The 23557-nt window shown below is 35.2% G+C and overlaps 1 protein-coding gene across 1 annotated transcript in view; it reads right to left on the bottom strand.

The window, feature by feature from the left end:
- Positions 1-22942, bottom strand: part of LOC131160099 (uncharacterized) — a 32155-nt gene extending 9213 nt beyond the window's left edge. Inside the window, exons 1-4 of the mRNA XM_058115436.1 lie at positions 22212-22942; positions 15903-15960; positions 15709-15826; positions 15488-15605 (exon numbers count right to left, since the gene is read on the bottom strand). Coding sequence (XP_057971419.1) covers positions 15488-15605; positions 15709-15826; positions 15903-15960; positions 22212-22754 — 837 coding nt within the window. The 5' untranslated portion in view covers positions 22755-22942. The remainder of the gene's footprint in view (positions 1-15487; positions 15606-15708; positions 15827-15902; positions 15961-22211) is intronic.
- Between the last annotated feature and the right edge of the window lie 615 nt (positions 22943-23557).

Here is a 23557-nt window from a genome sequence, read left to right as displayed (position 1 = left end):
CGGGTTGACGATCTGGAACCACCACAAGGTTCGTGAGATCATTCTCTTTAAGGCTGTAGGAGCTGATCGTTGGTTTGAGGGGTTTGGGAAACATCCCAAAATCAAGGTAAGTGAGTTATTTTGGGTTTTCCTTAACGAATAATGTTGTATGAAGCCTAGGAACTAGTAAATAAGCATTTTTCTTAAGATTTGAGTTAATTGGAATTTATTTTAATTAAGTTAGGATTTTTGGATTCAAGGTCCAGGTGAACGCTGTGTGGGTATCAGTTCGGGGATCCTACAGGCATAGTCTGAAAGTCAGGTAAGGGGGAAATTTATATATTAAATCAGGTTTTTCATGAATTAAAATGGATTGTGTGTTATTTACGTATATATATGTTTATATGTGGGTTTAAAATGCCAGCCATGAAATTTATGTTTTCTGAGCCTAGGATTGTTTATATAGTTATGTATATGTGAAAATAAATGAATAAAAGTAAAAAGATATTTTTCTAAGGAAGTAAGGAATGAAATGTATTTTTGGTATATAAATGTTAATTATGAGTTGGCTTATTTTGTAAGAGATGTATATGAATTTTACTGCTAAAATTGTGTGGCATGAGATTCTGTGCAAATATATGTTAGATATATGAGATGCAAGTTAAGTAAGTAAAGCTTATGAATAAAATATGATATGGACAATGATGCTTGGATATGTTAAATGCAACCATGTAAATGTAAGACAGCTGAAAGACAACCATGTTAGCAGATCTAGCACACTTCTGTGTAGACCAACTGATGACAGCTAAAAGGAGCTGTGTTAGCAAAGCTAGCACGTTTCTACGTAGACTAACTGATGATGGCTAAAAACCAGCTGTAGTACGAAGGAATGAAATGAAAATGTTATGCAACGAAATGACAATGTAATGAAATGAAATGTGAAACATGAACGATACGAATGGGAAAGAGTCACATAAAGTGAAACGAAATGCAAAGTTAAGTTATGAACAGGAATGAAAGTGTATGAATGTATAATGATAGAAAAGAATGATGTATTACGATTTTAGAAGTATGTATGTACGTAAAACATGTTACGATTGGGCAAGGCGAACTCTTCGCCTGAGGACTTGCTGAGAAAGGCGAGTGCACTAGTAGTTTCAGATGTGACAGTAGCTGCATAACGTACTAGGCAGAGGGAACATATTTGTATGGGCGGGTAGATTTCCCTATCCTTAGGGCCTTTGTCGGTAAACTATTGTTGAATGCGTGAGTACGAGATTAATCTAACACTTGAGGGCTTACTGAGTAAGGTAAATGCCCTAGTATGCTTTAATTGTGACCTTAGGGTTACCTATGTATCAGAGCTGCTACTTGTATAGGTGGGTAATCACCCCTATCCTTAAGTAATCTCGTAGGTTAAAACTTTGCATGTGATTGTTTAGGTTCAGAAAATGATTTCAGAGTTATGTTAATGATTTGAAAATGTAATTAAAATGATATCTATTTACCTCATGTTAGCCACACGCTTTTTTAATATGTATACTTTTTCCCTTACTGAGATGTGTCTCACCCGAATATAAATGTTTTTTTTTCAAGACATCCTCGAGATCGGGCTTAGGAGCTCGAGGGTATTTTTAGCATTTTTTAGGCCTATATAAGAAACAGGGTATATATTGATACTATTTTGGAGATGTAAATATTTATGTTTTATGTTTTATGTCGTTATGTTTTAAAGATGTTGTGAGAGAATTGGTTGTGAACATACTGGAATGTTTTGGAGATGTATGTATATATGGAAATGCAGGTGTTGGACAAATTTTATGGATTTCTAGACAGGTTATAGCAAACTCTGGTATTACGGTATTATGGAATATGATATATGGAGAGTATGTTTATGTTTTCCGCTGTGTATGTATGTTAATGATTTATGATTTAACAGGATAATATCAGGTATAACGCACCGGAACCCGGTTTAGGGGTTCGGGGCGTTACACCAAAAATACGGAAATTTCTATTTCAATGTCAATTTCGATTTTGATTTGAAAAAATAACGGAAATTAGTAGTAAAGCATGGAATTCTTTGTGAAACTTTAGAAATGGTTAACAAACATAATAATATAATTTTTAAGACTAATATATTACAAATTAAAAAAAACATCTATGTTTTGTATAAGGTTGAAAAGTTGTAAAATAGTATGTGTATCAAGCATATTTGTAAGATAATGTACATTAAACATATTCAGTTAATGCAAATGAAATTCATAAATCGTTTAAATATTATTTATTATACAAATATTGAGAATTTAGACATGAATGGTTAAATAAAATATAACTGTAAGTTTATTTTTTCATATAATTTCAAAAGCACTTGTGATAACCTTTTGTTTCAATAAAATAAATTAAAAGAGAAATTTCACTTCACTCTTAAATCTCTCATTTGAATTTTGACAAAATTTCATTGTATGGTTAAAATTTTGACAAGTTTTGCTAAAATTTCGAGGTTTTGATAAATTTCAGATGATTCATTGAGATTTTGACAGAAATTATGCAAGACGGAAATCAACTACCATTTCGATTTTGAGGATGACAGAAATCGGAAATTTTGACAATTTCGTGGAAATTTAAGACCATGTCTCCAACTTAGTTTCGTGCAAGCACGTCACATCGCCCCTCCAATCCTTAAAAAAGGACTTAATAACACTCCTCTTGGATTTGTTGTTAAAACCCCTCACATTCCAAGAAATGATTTTCTTTAACATGATCTAACACAAGGGCTCAAGCTACTACATGCCTTTGCCATTTCTGAGCAACCTCCTATTGTTCCATAGTTCACTGTGCATTCCAAGCACTTTAATTCCCTATCGGTATCCAACTTTCTGATACTGCCCGATGGTTTTTGGTGATAACTTCTCAACTCCTCCCTTCTCTTTCTTTTAATATCCTTAAACAATTGCAAGGCTTTGCCTTCAAACCCTTCAAAGGACATGCCTATGGTTTTGCTCACCAATTTCAACTACTAAAGAACCCAAACAAATACTTGATTCTTGAAGTGAGTGTTGTCAAAGTCCAAGTCATTCAAAGTATCAAAATTGGGTCGATCTATCAAATCCCAAAAGTTGGAATTGACACACAAAGTATCATAGCCAGTGGAGGGGCTAGAACAAGGGCTAATATTTCAGCATCAGTTTGAGATTTAGGGGGTTATTGCTCTAGAACAGCCTCCTCTTGATTTGCAGCTGCTTGTGAGGGGAGATCCTGAAGGGCGACAACCTTCCCAAAGTAGACTAACTTTTTAACAGCTTCAAAAGGACCATTGTGCAGCTTAAAGGGAGAAAAAGAGCTAGGTTGGGACTTCAAGCTGTCATGTGAGATTGCTAGGCTGAAAAAAAACCCCCGTATTTGTAGCTCCAAGGCCCAAGTTAAGGCCCACTTCAACATCCTCGAACAAGACAAAAGCTCTAGGCCTACCTTTATCCTACTTAGAAAAATAAACAAAAAAAAAAAAAAAAAAGCATGCCACACTGCACTTCCCCCCCCCCCCCCCCCAACACTTGCAAAAGAGTGCATGAGACTACTCATCTTCCCCACCACTCGTGAGTTGGGTGTGAAGCCACCACTCAGCAATAGACTCAAATGCTTGCCACAATGAAGGCAAGGGCACAAGGGAGCTAATCAGCTGAAGAATGGGTTCATTTCCACTAGGGAGGTTATAGTCTTCTTCTCCAACTGTTGAGCAAGCCGAAGATGTTAAACTTTTTTTGGTGAGAGGAAAAAGTTGGCATGGCTTCCAAGAAGGAGATCCTCATCCTACCCTTGGATTCATACCCCTATGGAACTGCAAAGGTTCACCAACCACCACTGTTGGTCTCCATAAGGGCAAGGTAGTTCCCAAATTTGTTCGAGTTCAGCTGCAAAGTAAGGGTTCTGTCCTTGTTCAACGAAACCATGAAGTTGCTTGGTGTATGGCTTTTTTCAAAGTCAGAAGTCCTCCCAAGACTCAAGGATCCTTCTTCCCCTATGGTATTCAGTGCTTCTAAGGAAGTTAGAGTCTACTAGGTCAAAGGACTTTCTTACAATCACCACAGTATGCTTCACATCCATCAACATCTCATCAGAGGCAATCAATGAACAAACAAAGCCAACCCTCTGAGAGAGTGTAAGGTCCATGAGAGAAAAGACCTTACAGCAAACAAATAGAGGGCTGCTTTAACCTGGAGGAAGCTTGCGAACACCAGAAAACAAAGAGAAGCTTGCAAACGCCAAAAAGCCAAAGGCAAACACAGAGGATAGCTTCGAACAAGAGGAAACTTGAAAGAACCAGAAAATAAAGAGAAAGGTCGGGGAAACAAACTTACAACATTAGTTATTAGAATAATTAATTTTATTACCCTATACAATATATAATTTTTTTGCACAATAGTACATTTATCTCATAAAAACAAATAAAAAAAATCAATTGAAAGAGACCAAGTTGACAAAGAATTTCAAGAAGCAAGTGTCTAAAATTGAAGCTCAATCTTAAATCATGATATTACCAATCAATATCAATCACTTAATTAAGGAGCTTAAAAAGAACAACTTATAAAAAACTCAATATTGTTATAAAATGATGCAAGAACTAATAATAAATAAATAGAGATGAGCAGAAAAATAAATGAAGACGAGATAGAGATTTTACGTGGTTCGGATATACCTACTCCACGGGCGGATTGGATCAAAGCTTCACTATTTCGGGAGGAGTCACAATATGATATGGATATGGCCTTATACAAAATCTCTCTCCTTATTTCTTTAATATCTCTCATCTTTCTTTCTACTTCTATCTTTCTCTCTTCTTCTTTTCCTACTCCACTGGCTATGTGGGAGGAGGTATTTATAGCCTTCACAAGCTAGCTAATGCTAACTTTATTAGTGCAAACATATGGGGCAAGTTCATAGGGATATAAATTAGTGCAGACATATAGGGTAGGTTCATAGGGATATGAATTAGTGCAAACATATAGGGCAAGTTCATGTAGACATGAAGAGGTAGACAAGATATGGATGAATGACAGCCACCATCATCCATTCATAACACTCCCCCTTGGCTGTCACTCATATATTAACTCTTTCTGCTAAGATCTTTAAGATGCCAATTTTTTGAATGTTATAATAGGTAAAGCTTTAGTGAATAAATCTTCTAGACTATCACTTGATCGGATTTACTGAACATCTATATCACCATTCTTCTGGAGTTCATATGTATAGAAGAATTTTGGAGAGATATGCTTTGTTCTGTCACCTTTTATGTAAACTTCTCTTAGTTGAGCTATACATGCTGTGTTGTCTTCATATAAAACTGTTGGAATATCCTTGATTGATTGAAGACCACAATTTGCTTGGATATGAGAAATCATTGATCTCAACCATACGCATTTTCTACTAACTTCATGGATAGCTAGAATTTCAGACTGATTGGAGGATGTTACTGTAATTGTCTACTTTGCTCTCAAATAGCATTGAATGTGTTTAATTTCATTTCAGTGTTGCCGAGTAGGAGCAGAGCTATATCTTACTAGTAGATTTACAGCAAATGCAATGTCGGGTCTTGTACAATTGGCCAAACACATTTGAGAGCCGATAGCACTTAAATATGGTACTTCAGGACCAAGTAATTCTTCCCCCTTATCATGAGGTCAAAATTGATCTTTCTTAACATAATTGCACCATCATTGGAGATCCCAAAGAATGAACTTTGTCCATATAAAATTGTCTTAATACCTTTTCGGTATATTTAGATTGATGAACAAGAATTCCGTCATTTAGATGTTCAATCTGTAGGCCAAGATAATATTTTGTCTTTCCCTTAAATTCCGCCATTAGCAATTTTAGTGAGCTCTTTAGGAGTCCCAACTAATTTCAAATCATAAACATAAACGGCAATTATAGCAAATCCAGATTCTGATCTTTTAATAAAAACGCAAGGACAAATTGGATCATTTATGAAACCTTCTTTCACAAGGTACTCACATAATCGATTGTACCACATGCATCCAAATATATTTCTTTAATCCATATAAAGAACGTTGGAGTTTAATTGAATATAAACTTTTGGGTTTTGCTTGAGGCAATTTAAATCCTTCAGGGATTTTCATATAAATTTAATTATCCAACGATCCATACAAGTATGCTATTACTACGTCCATTAGACGCATGCTTTGTTGTTCAGTGACTACTAGCTCAATTGAGAATCTGAAAGTGATTCCATTCATTACGGGAGAATATGTCTCCTCATAATCAATTCTGAATTTTTGCGAGAAGCCTTGTGCCACAAGCATTGATTTAAATCAAGTAATTTCATTATTTTCATTTCTCTTGCGCACAAATACTCATTTGTATCCAACGGGTTGGACATCTTCTGGTGTCTGGACTACAGGTCCAAAAACTTCTTTTTTTGATTGAGTTTAATTCTGACGTGATAGCCTCTTTCCATTTTGGTCAATCACTTCTATATCGACAATCATTAATAGATTTAGGTTCGGGATCCTCATTACTTCTGGTAATGTTATTACTTCTGGTAATGTCAACACTACTTCTGGTAAAATCATCATTACTTCTAGTAATGTTAGTAGCTACTACAAATGTGTTGTTGACAACAACTTTATTTCTATCTCACATTTCTCCTGTGTAATGAATTGAGATCTCATTATTATTTCCAGGTACCTGTCCCTTTTCAAGGAATGACTCTTCAGGAGTTTTCTCTTCAAGAGATTCCTCTTCAGGAGGTTCCATAATAGGGATTTCATTTTCAGGAAAAACGAGTTTGTGAATGTCGAATGCATTATCCACCTCTGTAACCTCTTCTAGAGTATTTACATATCTCAATTTTCTCCTTCTAGGAGTTTTATCTTTTGCACCAACAAGCCTTCCACACTTAACTTGCAGTTTAGGTTCAATAGCCGGCTGTTGTCCTTCAGGGACACCAATACGTGCTGGAATATTTGCAGGAGGTATATGAGATTTTAATATGGCCTTGGTATCTGCAAAAGAATCTAGTAATTGATTTGCAATCCCTTGCAAATGTATAATCTTTTGAACTTCAAGTTCACTTTGATTTGGGTGAGAATCTAAATGAGATAAACTCATGGCATTCCATGTGATTTCATATTGTACTTCAAGCACTAATTTTTCTCCCCCTAATGTAGGGAATACTGCTTCATTAAAATTACAATTAATTTCCCTTGAGAACAAGTAGTACACATGAAATTAGTCGATAAAAGAATCTTCAGGTTCTTTAGTGGATGACCATGTGAATTTTCAATGATTCTTCGCATCATTACATCTCCAAGATGTCCAAGACGATTAGGCCAAAGTATAAATAACTTTGGGTCATTGCACTTTTGGTACAAGACATTATATGATTCAACTGCTTTAATCTTTATCTAATACAAACTAGATAATAAAGTTGGCAGTTTTTCTAAAATTTGTTTCTTCCAGAAACAATAAAAGTAATATAAAGAAATTTTTTACTGCCTTCATTTATAGTTTTACTGTGATATCCATTAAATCTTTAAAGCTTAACAGATTTCTTCTGGATCTGCTGGAATATTAAGCTTCATCAATTTGTAATAAAGTACCATTGGGTACCTTTATATTATCTCTTCTGGAGCCTTTAATCAAATTTGTAAAACCAGATATTGCATTAACATTTGTTGAAGATATATTCAAATAATGGAAATATTTTTTTATCTCAAATAATTGTGTGTGTTGTAATTCTGTTAGCTAAACAAACTTTTTCCTTAGAATTGATCAAAGCAATGACAAATCCAAACATAATATTGCTCACTTTGCATCATTGTTTGATTTGCAAGAAAATTAGCAACATTTATTTTTACTTCTTTACTATTTTCCTTTTCATTTATAGAGGTTTGGTATAAATCTACCAAGTGCCCACACGTACGACAGGTACGCGACCAATGACCATTTTCTCTACATCTGTAGTATTAATTTTCATGATGCGTATCATTGATTATCCCGCTTCAGGGGGTCATCCCTCTTCTGGGGGATCATATCCTCACATCTCGACGCCAATGATAATTTCAATCACGGCCACAACTATGCCCACGACCATACATGCAACCTCGTCCTCGACCACGAAACGTGTTCATATTTACTTCAAGGAATAGGGTCGAACTAGTTAGATGAGTTTGGTAATATTTTATCAAAAGCTCGTTGTTTTGCTCAACAACAAGAAGACATGATATGAATTCAAAAAATTTACTAAATTTCTTATCCCTATATTGCTGATGTAGGAGCATATTAGCGGGATGGAAAGTAGTAAAAATCTTTTCAAGCATGTATTCGTCAGTAATATTTTCACCACTTAGTTTTAGCTTCGAGCTAATTTTATATAGAGCTGAATTATATTTACTGATTGTTTTAAAATCTTGCAACTTCAGGTGCAACCATTCATATCGAACTTTTGGTAAAATCTGATGGTCAAATATATCCTTTAAAAATTTCCCGTAGGATAAGTGGGTATTTAACAATGAGGTATTCAGTTTTAATTCTTCCTCTAATTAGAGAGATAACAATTATGAGAGAGAAGAATTATTAGTTAGATCAGGAACTGAATATAAAATAAAAGAGGCAAATACGTTTGAGCCCATGCATGATTATATATATATATATATATATATATATAATATTTTCTTAATAAGCCGCTCACTCCATACACCTTCCACACACCATCATACATACATGTGTGAAGAAGATTATGACTTTTACGCGATCCTGCAGGGATGCAATATTTCCAACTAAAATAGTATTTCTCAATTTCATTGCATTTAGATGGATTTTAACATAAATATATATATATATAATATATAATTATTGTCTTTGATGTCAAAGTAGAAAAAATTTAATTTTACTTATGTTCGACATTTAAATAAATTAACAGTAAGGCAATTTGTAAAAACAGAATGTAAAAGCTGAAATAGAACTGCGCCAATAATATAATATTATTTTCACCCTTCCGGGGTTACTTAAATATGTTTCTTCATGAACATTATTTTATTATTCTCAATTTGTACTCTTCAAGAGTATGATTCCAATTTACAATATTAAATTGGGTAATAATTTACCACCTCTTCCGGAGGTTAAACATACTACCTCATCTAGAGTATAAACATTTCACCTCTTCAAGAAGTTGATTTTGAACATCTCTTCGAAAGGTTAAAGTTATACCCTCTTTGAGAGGTAAATATTTACCATCTCTTCTTGAGATTAGATATATATATATATATATATATATATAGCCTATTCAAGAGGTTTATCTCTTCGGGAAATTAAATATATAGATGGGAGATTTAAATATATAGTGTGACGCCCCAACCTGGGTTTGTCAAGGAGCACTGCGTCTCTCCTCCTCCACCTGGACCAAACAACAGGGAGGCAGACCTTATCGGACTAATGACTGGCCCCACAAACCAACACATGTCTTTTTCAGTGTTTTGTCCTCACTTACACACTTCCTGAGAAAACTTCTCAAAAGGTCACCCATCCCAAGATTACTCCAAACCAAGCACGCTTAACCGTGGAGTTCTTATGGGAAGGCTCCCAAAAAAGAAAGGTGCACCTTATTGATATGGGTAGTAACATCTAATCCTTTTAAGTCTTTCTTCCACAAGGTATCACATTCTCCCCCACTTACAGAACGCAACGTCCTCGTTGCGAACCCACATTTCCAAACTCAGGCGATGTGAATCTCATCACACTTCCAACTGGGTAATTGCTCTGATACCATTTTGTAACACCCCAACCTAAGTCTGCCAGGGAGCACTGCGTCTCTCCTCCTCCACCTAAACCAGACAACAGGGGGCGGACCTTATCGGACTAATGACTGGCACCACAGACCAACACGTATCCATTTCAGTGTGTTTTGTCCTCCTCACACACTTCCTGAGAAAACTTCCCAGAAGGTCACCCATCCCAAGATTGCTGCAAGTAAAGCACGCTTAACTGTGGGTTCTTATGGGAAGGCTCCTGAAAATAAAGGTGCACCTTGTTGATATGGGTAGTAACATATAATCCTTTTAAGTCTTTCTTCCAGTCCAGTTAATGACATTCTATATGAAGCAGTCAACATAGGCTCCGTTTCTAGCACCAAATCAATATTAAATTCAAACTCCTCTTGGAGATAGCCTCGATAAATCATCTGGGAAGAATATCTAAAATTCATCACCTATGGATGCAACTAGAAGATTTCCTCGACAAGGAATTTGTTCAACCTAGTATATTATCATAGGTTGCACTTGTGCTATTCACTAAGAAGCATAATAGGGCCTTGAGGTTATGCATTAATCATTGAAAGTTGAATCGTGTTACATTAAGAATTGGTATCGACTTCCAGGGATTGGTGGATTATTTGATTAATTGATTAAATCCCAAAATTTTTTAAGATTGATTTGCAATTAAATTATCACCAATTAAGATTTGGGAATTTCATATCCCAAGGACAAAATTGAGTATACAGTACAATCGCTATATGTTTTTGGTGTTATCAATTGCGGTTACCTATGCACCTTGCATTTTCATGGATAGGATGAATCAAATAATTCAACCATACTTGGATCAATTTATTATAATTCTTATGAATGATTTTTGGAGTATTCAAAAACTCAAGAAGAGCATGAACAACATTTGTAGTTAATTTTACAAACATTATGAGAGCATCAGTTATATGCTAAACGAGAAATGTGGGTTCTGGACAATTAATACGAAATTTTAGGTCATGTCGTAATCAAAGGATAATTATCTATTGATTCTTCTAAGGTTATGTTAGTGTTAGATCTTTGGAAGACTCGAGGTAAAAATTGAAGTTGTTGAGTATTGATGTTGAAGCAAAGTGTATTAGGACAAGATGTATAATCCATCAATTTATGTTAGTTACCAGTTTTAATAAGGTGGTTTACGAGATTAACTCAAAACTTGTTAGGTTAACGATGGATTTTACTAGGGTTGTATTCAACAAATTTCGAGGACGAAATTTTTATAAGGAATGGAGAATGTAACGCCCCAGAAAATGATATGCTTGGGAATATAGAAAAAAAAAATTGTATGAAAAATCGGGATGTCACATATAGCCTCTTCAGGAGGACTATCATACCATCTCTTTTGGAGATTGGTACTCTTTAAATTTTAAAAGACATTCTTTTCTAGAGAAAATTATATTCTTGTGGAATAAAACTTACAAAAAAATAAATTAATTAAATAAGAATTAAAAAAATAACTCAGTTGGTTAGAGTCTCGTGCTGATAACGTGTTATAAAAGATGCAAGAATTAATAATAAAATAAATAGAGACGAACAAAAAAATAAATGAAGACGAGATAGAGATTTTACGTGGTTCGGATATACCTACTCCACGAGCGGATTGAATTAAAGCTTCACTATTTCGGGAGGAGTTACAATATGATAAGAATATGGCCTTATACAAAATATCTCTCATTATTTCTATTACATCTCTCATCTTTCTTTCTACTTCTATCTTTCTCTCTTCTTCTTTTCCTACTCCACTGGCTATGTAGGAGGAAGTATTTATAGCCTTCACAAGCTAGCTAATGTTAACTTTATTAGTGCAAACATATGGGGCAGGTTCATAGGGATATGAATTAGTGCAGACATATAGGGTAGGTTCATAGCGATATGAATTAGTGCAAACATATAGGGCAGGTTCATGGGGATATAAAGAGGTGGACAAGATATGGATGAATGACAGTCACCCTCATCCATTCATAACAAATATATTTTAATTAACTCATTTATTTCAAGAAATCTTACGAAACTATAGAAAACATTGAATTTTGGAGACAAGTTATAACTATAAATTATTTTCTAAAAATGTTGTTCATACAAAATATAATCAATGCAATTTTTATCCTATGAAGTAAAATGCTTATAGATAATATTCATTTATAATTAGTACTTTTTCCTTCTACTGTGAATATTAATTATAAATTATAATGGGCCAATTATGAATAGGCATGGAATTATAATATATGTGTGTTTGTGTGTGTGTGTGTGTGTGTGTGTGTTGTGCTACATTAATTTAGCATGAGCATATTCAATGCTATTTATAAGTTCTTACATTTGGTTAACATTTAATGTAATGTTTGATACTTGGCTCTAAAGGGCATCCCTAGGCCACAAGGCTCCCTGCTATGCGAAGGTAGGGGATACGTAGACTTACCATTGCTTTTATCGTATTCAATGATACTGCACTCTAAATAACATTTAATATACTCCTGTCCAACGTTTAATGTTATCATATTTAATATTTGAGCCATGTGACAACCTCTAACAAACTTCTATGGAACTTCGAATAGCTAATACGATGATCATCAATCATTGAACTAGCAAGGAGTGGGCATTAGGAAGAGAAAGTTTCGAAAGGAGTGTTGACCTCATAGGTCACGCCCGGTTTTGATAATGACAAATACTCAAATATTTGATGGCTATCTAGTTTATGTGTAGGTATATAATTAGCAAATCAAATTGATGGCACATGAAGTAGAGCTTGAAGACCCTGAAGACTATATTATGTTGTATTACAATTCATTTCTCATTTGGGTCTATAATAGTAAATAGGAAATGGTATGTAATAATCAATGCATTACATGCATGACTAGATAGATAAGCTCAAAAAGACCTAAACTGACCTTAGGTCCCCCATGCATGCATAAAAGAGTGTCCTATTAAAATTTAAGTTAATCATCATACAAATAGGGACAGCATTTTAAAGAGAAAATGACCGAAAATGCCCAAATTAGCATGTTTGGTCGACCGAACTCAGTTACATTGAGATCTTCGGTCGACCGAACCTCCCTGGGTTAACATGTTGACCCCTCGGTCGACCGACCAGAAACATATAGGCAACGCCCTGGTTGACCGAACCCCCACGTGGGAGTTTCCAACAGCCCGATCGACCAAACCTCCTAGTTCAAAATGATTTGGTCAACCGAACCGCGCAGATTTGGAAAATCACCTTCCACTTGGTCGACCATCTTTCTAGTTCAAAATACTCCTAGTCGACCGAACTAGGACACTCGGTCAACCGAACCTTCAGTTCGGTCGACCAGTGCTCTCAAGTTGGTGAATTTTACCGAGGTTAAAAACTTTGTTATTTTTATTAACCTCACTTAAACTTTTTCTAAAATGACCAATATGTCCTAAATGGTTATAATTCTAGGGAATTCTATATATACCCCCTCATTTGCAAAAATTAGTATGAGCTTAGCAAACTTAATTAGCAAAAATCCTCTCAAACTCAAAAATTCCTACTCTCATTTTCAAGCATCCTACACTCATTCTTACTCACTCTTATTGCAAAAATCACTTTGTAAGTGTGCTTGAGTGTTCTTCTCATTGGGCTTACCCTCTCACTTGTTTGGTATTGATTGAAATTTATTTATCTTGAGCGTAAGCCCCAAGTGTTTCTAGGAGACTTTGTTAATAAGTCTTCCTTAGGAATACTTCATTGAGCTTTTGGGTTTTACATTGTCATTGAAATACTCAAGGAGTTCACATTGTATTTTGGTTGTGAAAAATATTCTACAAATCATTTTCAAAATATCTCTTGTGCTTATCTTTGAGAAATACATTTTGAGATATTTGCTTGAGTTCTAAAAATCTTTGTTGCTATATTTGTTGATTGATATTATCATCTTGACACAAAGATCAAATAATTTCTTTTTACAAAACCATTTTTGAATATCTCTTGTAATTTATTTTGAGAAAAATATTTGTTGAGATATTTGAAGTGTGTTTGTGATCTTTGTTGCTGCATTGTGATTAAGACTATTATTTTAACACAAAGATCCTATCACTTACACTCTCACGTACTGATTGCAATATTTGCATTAATCTTTGAGAGTAGACCTTAAGACTACACTGAGCTTATCTTATCAAATCATTCGGCAGTATATTGATTACATTGGTACATAATCTGCTTAGTTGAGAAGCATATTGGTTGTATGCAAATTTTATTGTGAAATCTATTGTATTTCAAGCATGGCCTGAGGGGGCGGTAATCCAGCCCTGTAAGGATTGTATGTAAAGGTTGAGGTCAGTAATGTGCTAATCGACTTGGTTGTTTAGGTGCCACTCCACCCGTTAAGTGAGCTTATAGTGGTAATCCTTATGCTTGTTAGGCAGGGACGTAGGCAGTTTACCGAACCTCGATAACATTTATAGGTATCATCTCTATTTAATGCTTTATTGTGCATGCTTAGCTAAATTAATTGTGTAGTTTAATTTCCGCTATAGATTTATATCGATTTACTTTATCTACACTACATTGACCTTAGGCTTGCGTAATACTACTGTTAGTGGATTGACCTAGGGGATAAAATTTGAAAATACCAATTCACCCCCTCTCTTGGGATTACGGTAAAGCTAACAAGGAGTCAAGGTTCTAAGCAAAATACTAACAGCCAATAATCTAGCAAATCTTATGGGCTAAAGAGCACAATGATGGTGATTATGCTTTTATTGAGAAAAACCAACTTGAGTTGATTGTTGCTAATACATATAAGTCACCCACATAAGGAAAAATAGATTGCATGGTTCAGCATAGCATCAGCATCTACAGGCAACTAAAAACAACAATCCTTGAATGCCAACTGCACAGATGTCAACAGCTAACCTACATACATGAAGGAAACGAGGAGAATTCACTACCAGAGTGACAAAATTTATCTTGCCTCACTATTTTTAATATGAAACAGAGTGATTGACAACCCTATGATCCAGGGTCAGAAATACTATGCACACATACTTACAAAATATTAACACCTCCTCCACGAGGAATCAAACCAAATATGGATGGATCGAGCGTACAGCAGGTGAAGAATTCAAATTTTAACACTATACATACATCACAACAATAACTGAACTTGTATCTAGTACCATATTGACGCAGGTTGGGAAGCAGGTAATTGGATCAATCAATTGAACCCAACTTTGAGAACAATTTCAAACAATAAGGCCAAGGGACTGTTGGGTCTTATACAAATGTTCTTAGTTCATTTGTCGTAGGCTTATGCGTTTTTGGGTTCTCTTTGTGATAGACGTGTCATTTTAGGGGTTCATTTGCAACTTCATGTATATTTAATGGTTAGGCATAATAAAAAGTAATTTAAGTTTTCTTGTAAACAGGGTGTGAAATCCATGTAAGAGTTAACTTTTGTGAATTTGAAAATTGAAGTGAATGTGTGTTTTCCCCCATTTTATCTCCTCCCTCCGCTCCTCTTCCATTCTCCTTTTTCTTCCCTTCTCTCTATTTCTCTTCCAATTTCTCTCTTGACAATAATCCCACATTGCTGCTCTGCATCATCCAAAATGCTATGGGAACATATAAAAAGGAACAGATAGAACAATAGGGTGAAAGTGAAATCAACAAGTAATTTAGGAATTAACTGAAATCACCAAGTAGCAACTTTTGGAACATGCCAGTGAAACAGAAGACCTACCTGGCATGCTTTATTTTTGGCCCTGGTTTCTGCTGTGCTGGGAATATCATGATTTGGTTTTATAAATCTCTTCTCACGTCGTTCACATGAGCCCCATCCATCTGAGAATCTGCCACCCCTATCAACATGAAAAATAATAAAATAACAACAAAGTTGCTTTGATGAGGGATCACTATTTTGATGGCTTGATTTAAAAAAAAGGGGGGGTCTACAGAACATACTGCATATATGCCCGAACCACAAATTCAGCACGCTGAACATTACGATTATCATCAAATTCAATGGTCTTATCTTTGATTTCATAAGAGAGATTGAAGTAAAATGATATCTTCCTCCAACCTACAGAACACATGCACTCCATTAAATATTCATCATCCATATCTAAACATAGGGGAGAAAAGCATTAATATTTTACCTGACTTTTTAATATATGGACTCCCAGAAATCAGAGTGTAATCAGATTTCTCCAGGATCTGTACAAAAAATTATTTTAAAAAAAAATGCATCATATGATATAAGCTAGGCAAAAGGATTTGCATGTGCATGTGCGTGTGGGGATATTGGATGGGAATTTTTAGTTAGTGAAAAATGACCACCATCGTGTTGCATCACTGCATAAATAATTCATTAGTTTGTTGTATGAGTGGTTATCAGTGGTTTACCATGTCAAAACACTATGGAACTTTAATTAGTTCAGATGGCAAGACAGGAGATATTGGAGATTTTCACAAGTGGCAAGTTGCATTTATAGAAGCCAATAGGCATAATGCATATTAGATGACTGAATATGAACCTAAGATCAAGTATTGTCCAGGAAGAAGAATCAATATGAGCATTCTATGAGCTACGATACAAATAAGAGGGAGAGGCACATATGATGATTTTTTGAGTTATGTCAAATCTGAAGCCTGAGATTACACATTGACCTTCCCTAAGAATCAATAAAAGCAAGTTTACCAGATCTGAGAATGGGAAAAAAATTACAATAAAATTTTGTAACTAAGATAACAAAGAAGGCAGTTACAGAAATTTTCTTTTGGTTAAACAAAGAATATATTAAGAGAGAAGAGACAGCATAAACCAGGAGAATGAGGCATCCTTGCTACACAAAGGGAAAAACAAAAGAGAACCCAAAAAAATAAAATAAAAAGACAAAAACAAAAACCACAATAGAACAGAAGAACTAAGAAAATGCAAATCGTCAATTTCTCAATCAAAGAGATTCCTCTTAAAAAAAAACATTTACTTTAGAGAAGCCAAAACACCAGCCTACTCCACAAATGATCAGCTGAAAAAAAGCAATGTAAAGGGATGATCTATAATAATTTTTTCAAGGCTACAATCCAAATAAATTTTTTTTACTTTGGAAGGAATCTTAGGGGTGATTTTGGAAGGAATCTTAGGGGGGTCTCTTGGTATCACTGTCAAAAGTTATGAAAATGAAACCACTAACTAAAAAATCAGAAACAAAAACTAAAATCCAACAACCAGTTTGATTAATATTTCCAAAATCGAAACAAAGTGAAAACTAATTAATGCGTGTTCATTTTATTTTTAAATCAAAAAACAATTAACAAATAACATTAGAATAGTGAAAATGTAAAACATAACTTTTTAGAAACTTCAAGGATAATTTTATTTGATTAGAAATTATTAATTTTACACAATAATTCAATCAATAGAAGTAAACTCTGATTTTTAAATACCGTGAACAATAGGTTGCCACAATAACTAAAAGTAACACAAATTTCATTTGTTGCCATAAGAGCTAAAAAGCGAAAACAGACAACAATACATAAAACTAGTAACTCAAACAAATGAGTTGTCACTTGTTCGTGCACTTAACTGCAACAAAATTAAAAAGCGAAATAGAATAAATAAATAATGGGACCAAACATCCTGTTTGATTTACATACATGTGGATTTATCCAAAGATGAGCAACATTAGTAACATATGTGACTCATGAGATGAAAAAGAAATACTTTAAAAGAAAAATTCAAAAAGCTCAAGATCTATGATCACTTCCCACTGAAAATATTTGCAAGAAAAGTTCCTTGAGGAGTCTAAAAAACTCAAGATCTATAATCATTCAACACTGGAAAACGAAAGGAACCAAGGGGATTCAACAAAAGAACAAGATCATTTGTCTCCCTCTCATTCAAATTACAAAGAAAATGAAAATTCTAATAAGGTAGGTTCTCCTAGTGAGGGTAACAATTGACAATAGGAGCATCATGAAGACCAGAGAGGTAATAAAGATGAGGGAACACTTAAGGAGTCTAAAACTGAAGATCTCTAATCATCCCCATTGAAACACAAAAAGAACCAAGGGAATTTAACAAAAGAACAAGATCATTAGTCTCTCTCTCATTCAAACTACAAAGAAAAGAGAATAAGACAGGTTCTCTTGGTGAGAGAAACAATTGGCAGTAGGAGCATTATGAAGATCAAAGAGACAATGTAGATGGGGGAAGACTTGAAATAGAGGAGCTTCCCTATCCAACAATATGAAACAAACATGTGAACTAAACAAATAAGAAATTTGTGGAGTGAATTCCCAAAGCCTGGCCTAGCTGCCATTGACCCTTGGTTCAACATCCGACCCATTTTTTTGAAGGCTATATTTGCTGCAAACTCTAAAAGGAACCACTAAACCCATTTTCCTTCCAAGGATAGACAGCAAAGTCCCAAAACCCAAATCAACCCAACTCCTAGATATACATAAAATATCTCATCTAACCAAATGAACCATGATCCATCTCACTACAACCCACTCCAAATCATAAAAAATCCATCATCCTCTTCTCTAACTGATCAGGAAAACTCACCAAAATATTGAATGACAACATAAATACAAAGCATAGAAGACAGTCAAACTTGAATCAAAAAACATGACAACCAGAATCTAGTGCAAAGCGTCTTTTTTTATGTAAATGGCAGATTTTGGGGCTTTAATGCTCTGGTTTTTCTCTTTTTGTTTCCTCTTGCTGGCTTAGCTATCCTCTAAGCTTGCCCTATTGTATTTTTTCCTCAATGCTGATAAAGCCTTCTTACCTTCTTCCCAAAAAAAAAACCCACAACTAAAATAAGAACTCTTCAACACTTCTAATTTCGAGACACCTTCCCAACCATTGCATCCAAAAATGAAATAGAAATAGGATTACACCCAATGGGATCGCCAAATAAGTAAGAATTCATAAAAAATACCACCAATCTGCCACAAAGCAAAACAAGAAAGAAAATCATCAATGCCCACAATCCCACTCTTAGATAAATTAACCCTCAAACCAGAAACCTTCCTAAAATTTTGCAAAATTTCCAACACATTAGATAAGCTTCTAGGATCCTTAGGAAGAAAGAAAATGGTATCATTCACAAACTGGAAATGAGAAGAAAAAATCCACAACTAGATTGGAAAATAAAATTGAAAAAGCATCCCCATCTCACACCCCTATGAGCTTTTGAGTTATTCTTAGATTCTCTATTCTATGACTGAAAAGGATTCCCATCTCACAACCCCTCATCCACTTCCTCCACATAGAACCAAAACCCTTCCTATCCAAAACCATATAAAAAAACCTCCAACTCACAAGATAGTAAGCTTTCTTGAAGTCTAATTTTAGAACAAACTCTTTGATACCTCTCGTCCTCACATCATACACTAACTTATTAGCCAACAAAGCTGCCTCCAAAATCTGTCAACCTCCCACCAAAGCACTCTGCGCATAAGAGATAGTATTAACCAACACCCCACAAACCAATTGCCAAGGACTTAAGTCAAATAATTGTAAACACTAGTAACCATACTATTAGGCCTAAAATCTCTAACCTCAACCAATCCTTCTTTGGTACAAGGGCAAAAAAAAGTAGAATTAATACTCCTCCCAACCACACCATTTGCAAAAAAAACTCATTAAAAAGCTTTAGAAGATCACACTTCAACATGTCTCAACAACCTTGGAGAAAAGCAATGTTAAAACCATCAAGCCCTGGAGCCTTTCCCCTCCCCTCCCGCACACCAAAAGTAAATAATAAAGCATAATAAAATGCAGGATGTTTTGACCAAGTTAGCAGATTAGGCATGCTTTAAAGAATAATTAGCTACCATTTATGTGCATCCAAATACCATGGCATTAAAAGAACATTGGTCATGTTTGCATGAAAATATTTCATTACATCCAATTTTTTATAAGAAATCTTCTTTCATTAGAAAAGAAGCTAGAATCAAAGCTTTGGACTTTAGAGGACAAGACATCCTCCAGTAAACAGCTAAAAAACAACTACAAACATGCGTCTCTCTAGCCCCTTTGGAGGTTAGATAGTAAAATTTCCCAAAAAATTCCCAAAGCGTGCGCTCATAAAAAGAGAAAAACTACTCTATCCCATAACAAGTGCAAAGATGATGTTTTAGCATTGAAGACATGCATTTTTCTCTCATTCCACAAAGTCCAAATAATAGCATAAACTGCGCACTTCCATAAGGCCTCTCCCCTTGTTCTTTTTCCAAAACCTCAATGTCAAGCCAACAATAATTCATCCACGCTCGACACAGCTACTCAAGTTTCCCCAAAAAATAGAGAAGAGAGTATATAAAAGTTGTAGCACCACCTGACAATGTAGAAAGAGATGTGCATTGGTTATTTGTATTAATACTATTAAGAGGGAATTGAAGGCTTTAATAAATGTAGAAATAAAGAAGGACTTCAACAAAACAAGAGCCTGAAGAATCCCCAAACAATAGAATCCCTTCTCAAACTAGGAACAAAATTTTTAGCAAAGTGATGAGCTCATCAACCTCTCTTTCCTCACAATCTTAGAAAATGGAAATAATGAATAAGAGCATCCCCCTATGAAGAATAAAAAGAAGAGATTGGAGCATTATTAATGGGAGATAACTGAAAGGGCAAGGCATCAAAGCCTCCAAGGTAATCTCCCCCACCCAAAGATCTTTCCAAAACTAAATCAAATTGCCCTCACTTGATTTGAAGATAGTGAGGGGAAAGAAGAACTAGGCAACTCAAGAAAAAAACTTCCAAGCACTTGCATGAGAATCAGTACCACTCCTTCCATTATCGTAGCCATTCTAATGAATACCACTCTCGTTTCTAATGACTTTGTGGCAAAGGAAGTTCAAGGTAAATCTCCATAATCATTTCCCAACTAAAGAAATATTCTCAGAAATCACATTATCAAACCCCAAACCCCCTTCAGATTAGATCACCTAACCACATTCCAACTAATAAGGTGATCACTCTTATTATATATTGTGTGAAACCCCAAGAAATCTCTCACAAGCCTCTCCAAAACACACGCTACCCTCATAGGAACTCTGAGAAGGGATTAAAAAAACATTCACTAAAAGTTCTATGGTCATAAGTCATAATATGTTACAACATTAGGATTAGGCTCCACTCTAGTAATAAAAGTCTTGAGTAGCTCTTAGCAGCCTAAGAACAGACATTTTTAAGCCATTCAAAGAATCGGAAAAGAGTAGATTGATCACATGATTATAATCACTTTTCAAGATGATTCTATTTTATGGACTTGCTCAACCACTGGGATGCATCTTCACAGCTGCTCTGTTGATGCTGAATGGCAAGATTATTTCAACAAGGAGAGTTATTGGAGCAGATTTTTTTTATGCGTGTGTGTGTGTGTGTGTAAAACTGCCTTACATTTTGAACTATGGTTTCTTATTAAATCAGCTCTAAGTAAAGAAATCAGAACCTTAATAAGCCCATTACACACTTGCTTTTTTCATCCAGTTAGGGAAAAGAAGGAAAAAGGGGGAAATTTGTCAATCACTAGATTTAATTTGGTGGAATAATGGCAGAGGATTGATTTGGGCAATGAATTGAAAAGTAATTCCATCATACCATAGCATAAGCACTATTAATGAGTAATGTAGCAGCATTTTTCACAAGGCTATTTTCGTATTACTTTCATTTCACCATGGGTCATATAATAAGGTATTTTGGACCTTTATTTCCAGTTTTCTAGGATTTTTACTTTATTTATCTAATCAATTTTGTATGGTCAATATTTGCTTAGTTTCGACTGTTGATATTGATTATTGCAATGGTTAAGTTATCAAGAGGCATATACATAAAATTTGTACTGGTTTTCTCTAGATAATGACAAATAATTAGGAAGTAAGATTTTCTTCTCCTAGGAGTGATTCCAAGAACCTATTAGTGTAATGCTAATAGTTTTATGCCTTCTTATCTTTGTTACTCTAATTAATAGCCGCAAACAGATTGGAGTCCTAATTTCACCTATTTGCCAATTCTTCCACAAACACTACTCTAAATCATTTCCCAACTAGTCTTGCATCCATTTGGTATCAGAGCAGCTTCTGCCACAATATTTTCTCACTATGGGAGATCCTATACACCTACAGTAACAAGTTAGGAAGAGTTGAAGGAGTATGTTCAAGAAAAAAATGCTTCAAGATAGAAAAAAGGATGCCAAACACAACATAGGTTCACCTTTTGATTTTGCCTTCTCTGCATTTATCATATATATAGACTCGACAATCGCAGAAGAGTAGTATCTAATATTCATTACAGGTTTATGCTCTTTTGTAATATATAGACTCAATTTCTGAGCATGTCATAGAGACAATCCAAATTTCACATGTAAAGCATCTGATAGCACAATGTATATCAATATCCACCCAATCTAGTTAAACTAAAATAATAAGAAGACACCAGCAGTAACTACCGCCATAGCTGCATTCTGATACTCCTTGAACAGAGACACCGAAGGAAACCGGCCTGACAAACTGTGCCTATTTTCTCTCTCCTCACTCTCCCTGCAACTTCGCGGCGAGCCCTCCGAGACAGAAAACCTCCCGGGTTCTGGCGACAAATACATCGGCGACGAATAAACGGGCTTCGTTGGCGTCCGCTGCACATGTTTAACCACGACCAGAGGACCGCTCTCACTGATTTCCGAAATGCAAGATCTCGCAATTTTCTGCGGCCGGCGATCCGTCCAGTGTTCCTGCAAGACCTCGCCGTCGGAAACCGAAGCCCGATGGCCATTTTCCGATGAGCATTGGTGTCTAGGGTTCTTGGGGAACTTGGGGAGAGGCGGGGATGCGTTTGAGACGGGGGAAGGGGTTTGGAGATTGGGGCATTTGAGGGAGAGGAGTTTGCGCGACTTGGAGGCGGATGCAGAGGCGACGGCGGAGTCAATGACGGCCCACAAAGCGGCGTCGTCGAGGTCCTTGTCGTCAACGGGCAAGACGACTGGGGAAGCCATCGAGGTAGAAAGTAGGGTTTGGGAGTAGTTCAGGAAGAGAGGTTTGAAGAATTGGTTCGATTTCTGCGATCTGCAACTTCAGGATTTGAGCTCTCTCATGGGCACGATCTCCGTGCGTGTATCTGTGAATGAGCGCAGAAACCAGTGCTCCGCGGAGGAAGGCGGGCAGCGCTTGAATTCAAATTGCAGGAATGAAAGAAGCATTGAGGATTAGCAGACAAAACAAAACGTCGTCGTTTTCATCTTACTATTTTCGGCCGGATTATCTACCGTTTGACAGTCTCCAACAAGATCATTAGTAAATGACTAAATGGTAACCACAATTTATTTATTTTTTTCAAAAAAGATATTTAATTTTCATGGTAGTGAATTCAATTCTTTTTAAAATTTCAAGTGAATGAAGAATTTAGATTATAATAATTAATTAATGAATAAACACTTGATATTTTCTCTCTATCAACTAATTTCGAGATCGTTTGAAATCATTTATATAGATTTGTTTTTCAGAAAAAGTCTTGAATTTAATAAGTGAAGATAATAAGTATTGAATTGAAAAAGTAATGAAAGTTAAAAGTGATGCTTGGTTATTGTTGACTTTTTTGGGTCTGTCTCTTGTTTTAATTATGACAAACCACAGTATCTTATATGTGTATTAAGTGTATGAAAAGGTTTACTTTTCTAAATACGAATGACAAATGAGAAATAGAAGCTGAAAAGCACTTAAACGAGCACATCATTCGGTACAACCTATGATATTGTAAAGGAGTAGAGCATGAAGTTTTTTTTGTTTTTTCTTTCAAGTT

This window comes from Malania oleifera, chromosome 7 (genome assembly GCF_029873635.1).
Source record: "Malania oleifera isolate guangnan ecotype guangnan chromosome 7, ASM2987363v1, whole genome shotgun sequence".
In the NCBI taxonomy this organism is placed as follows: Eukaryota; Viridiplantae; Streptophyta; class Magnoliopsida; order Santalales; family Ximeniaceae; genus Malania; species Malania oleifera.
Note: the sequence above shows the minus strand (reverse complement) of the source record. Positions and strands in the feature narration are given on the sequence as shown.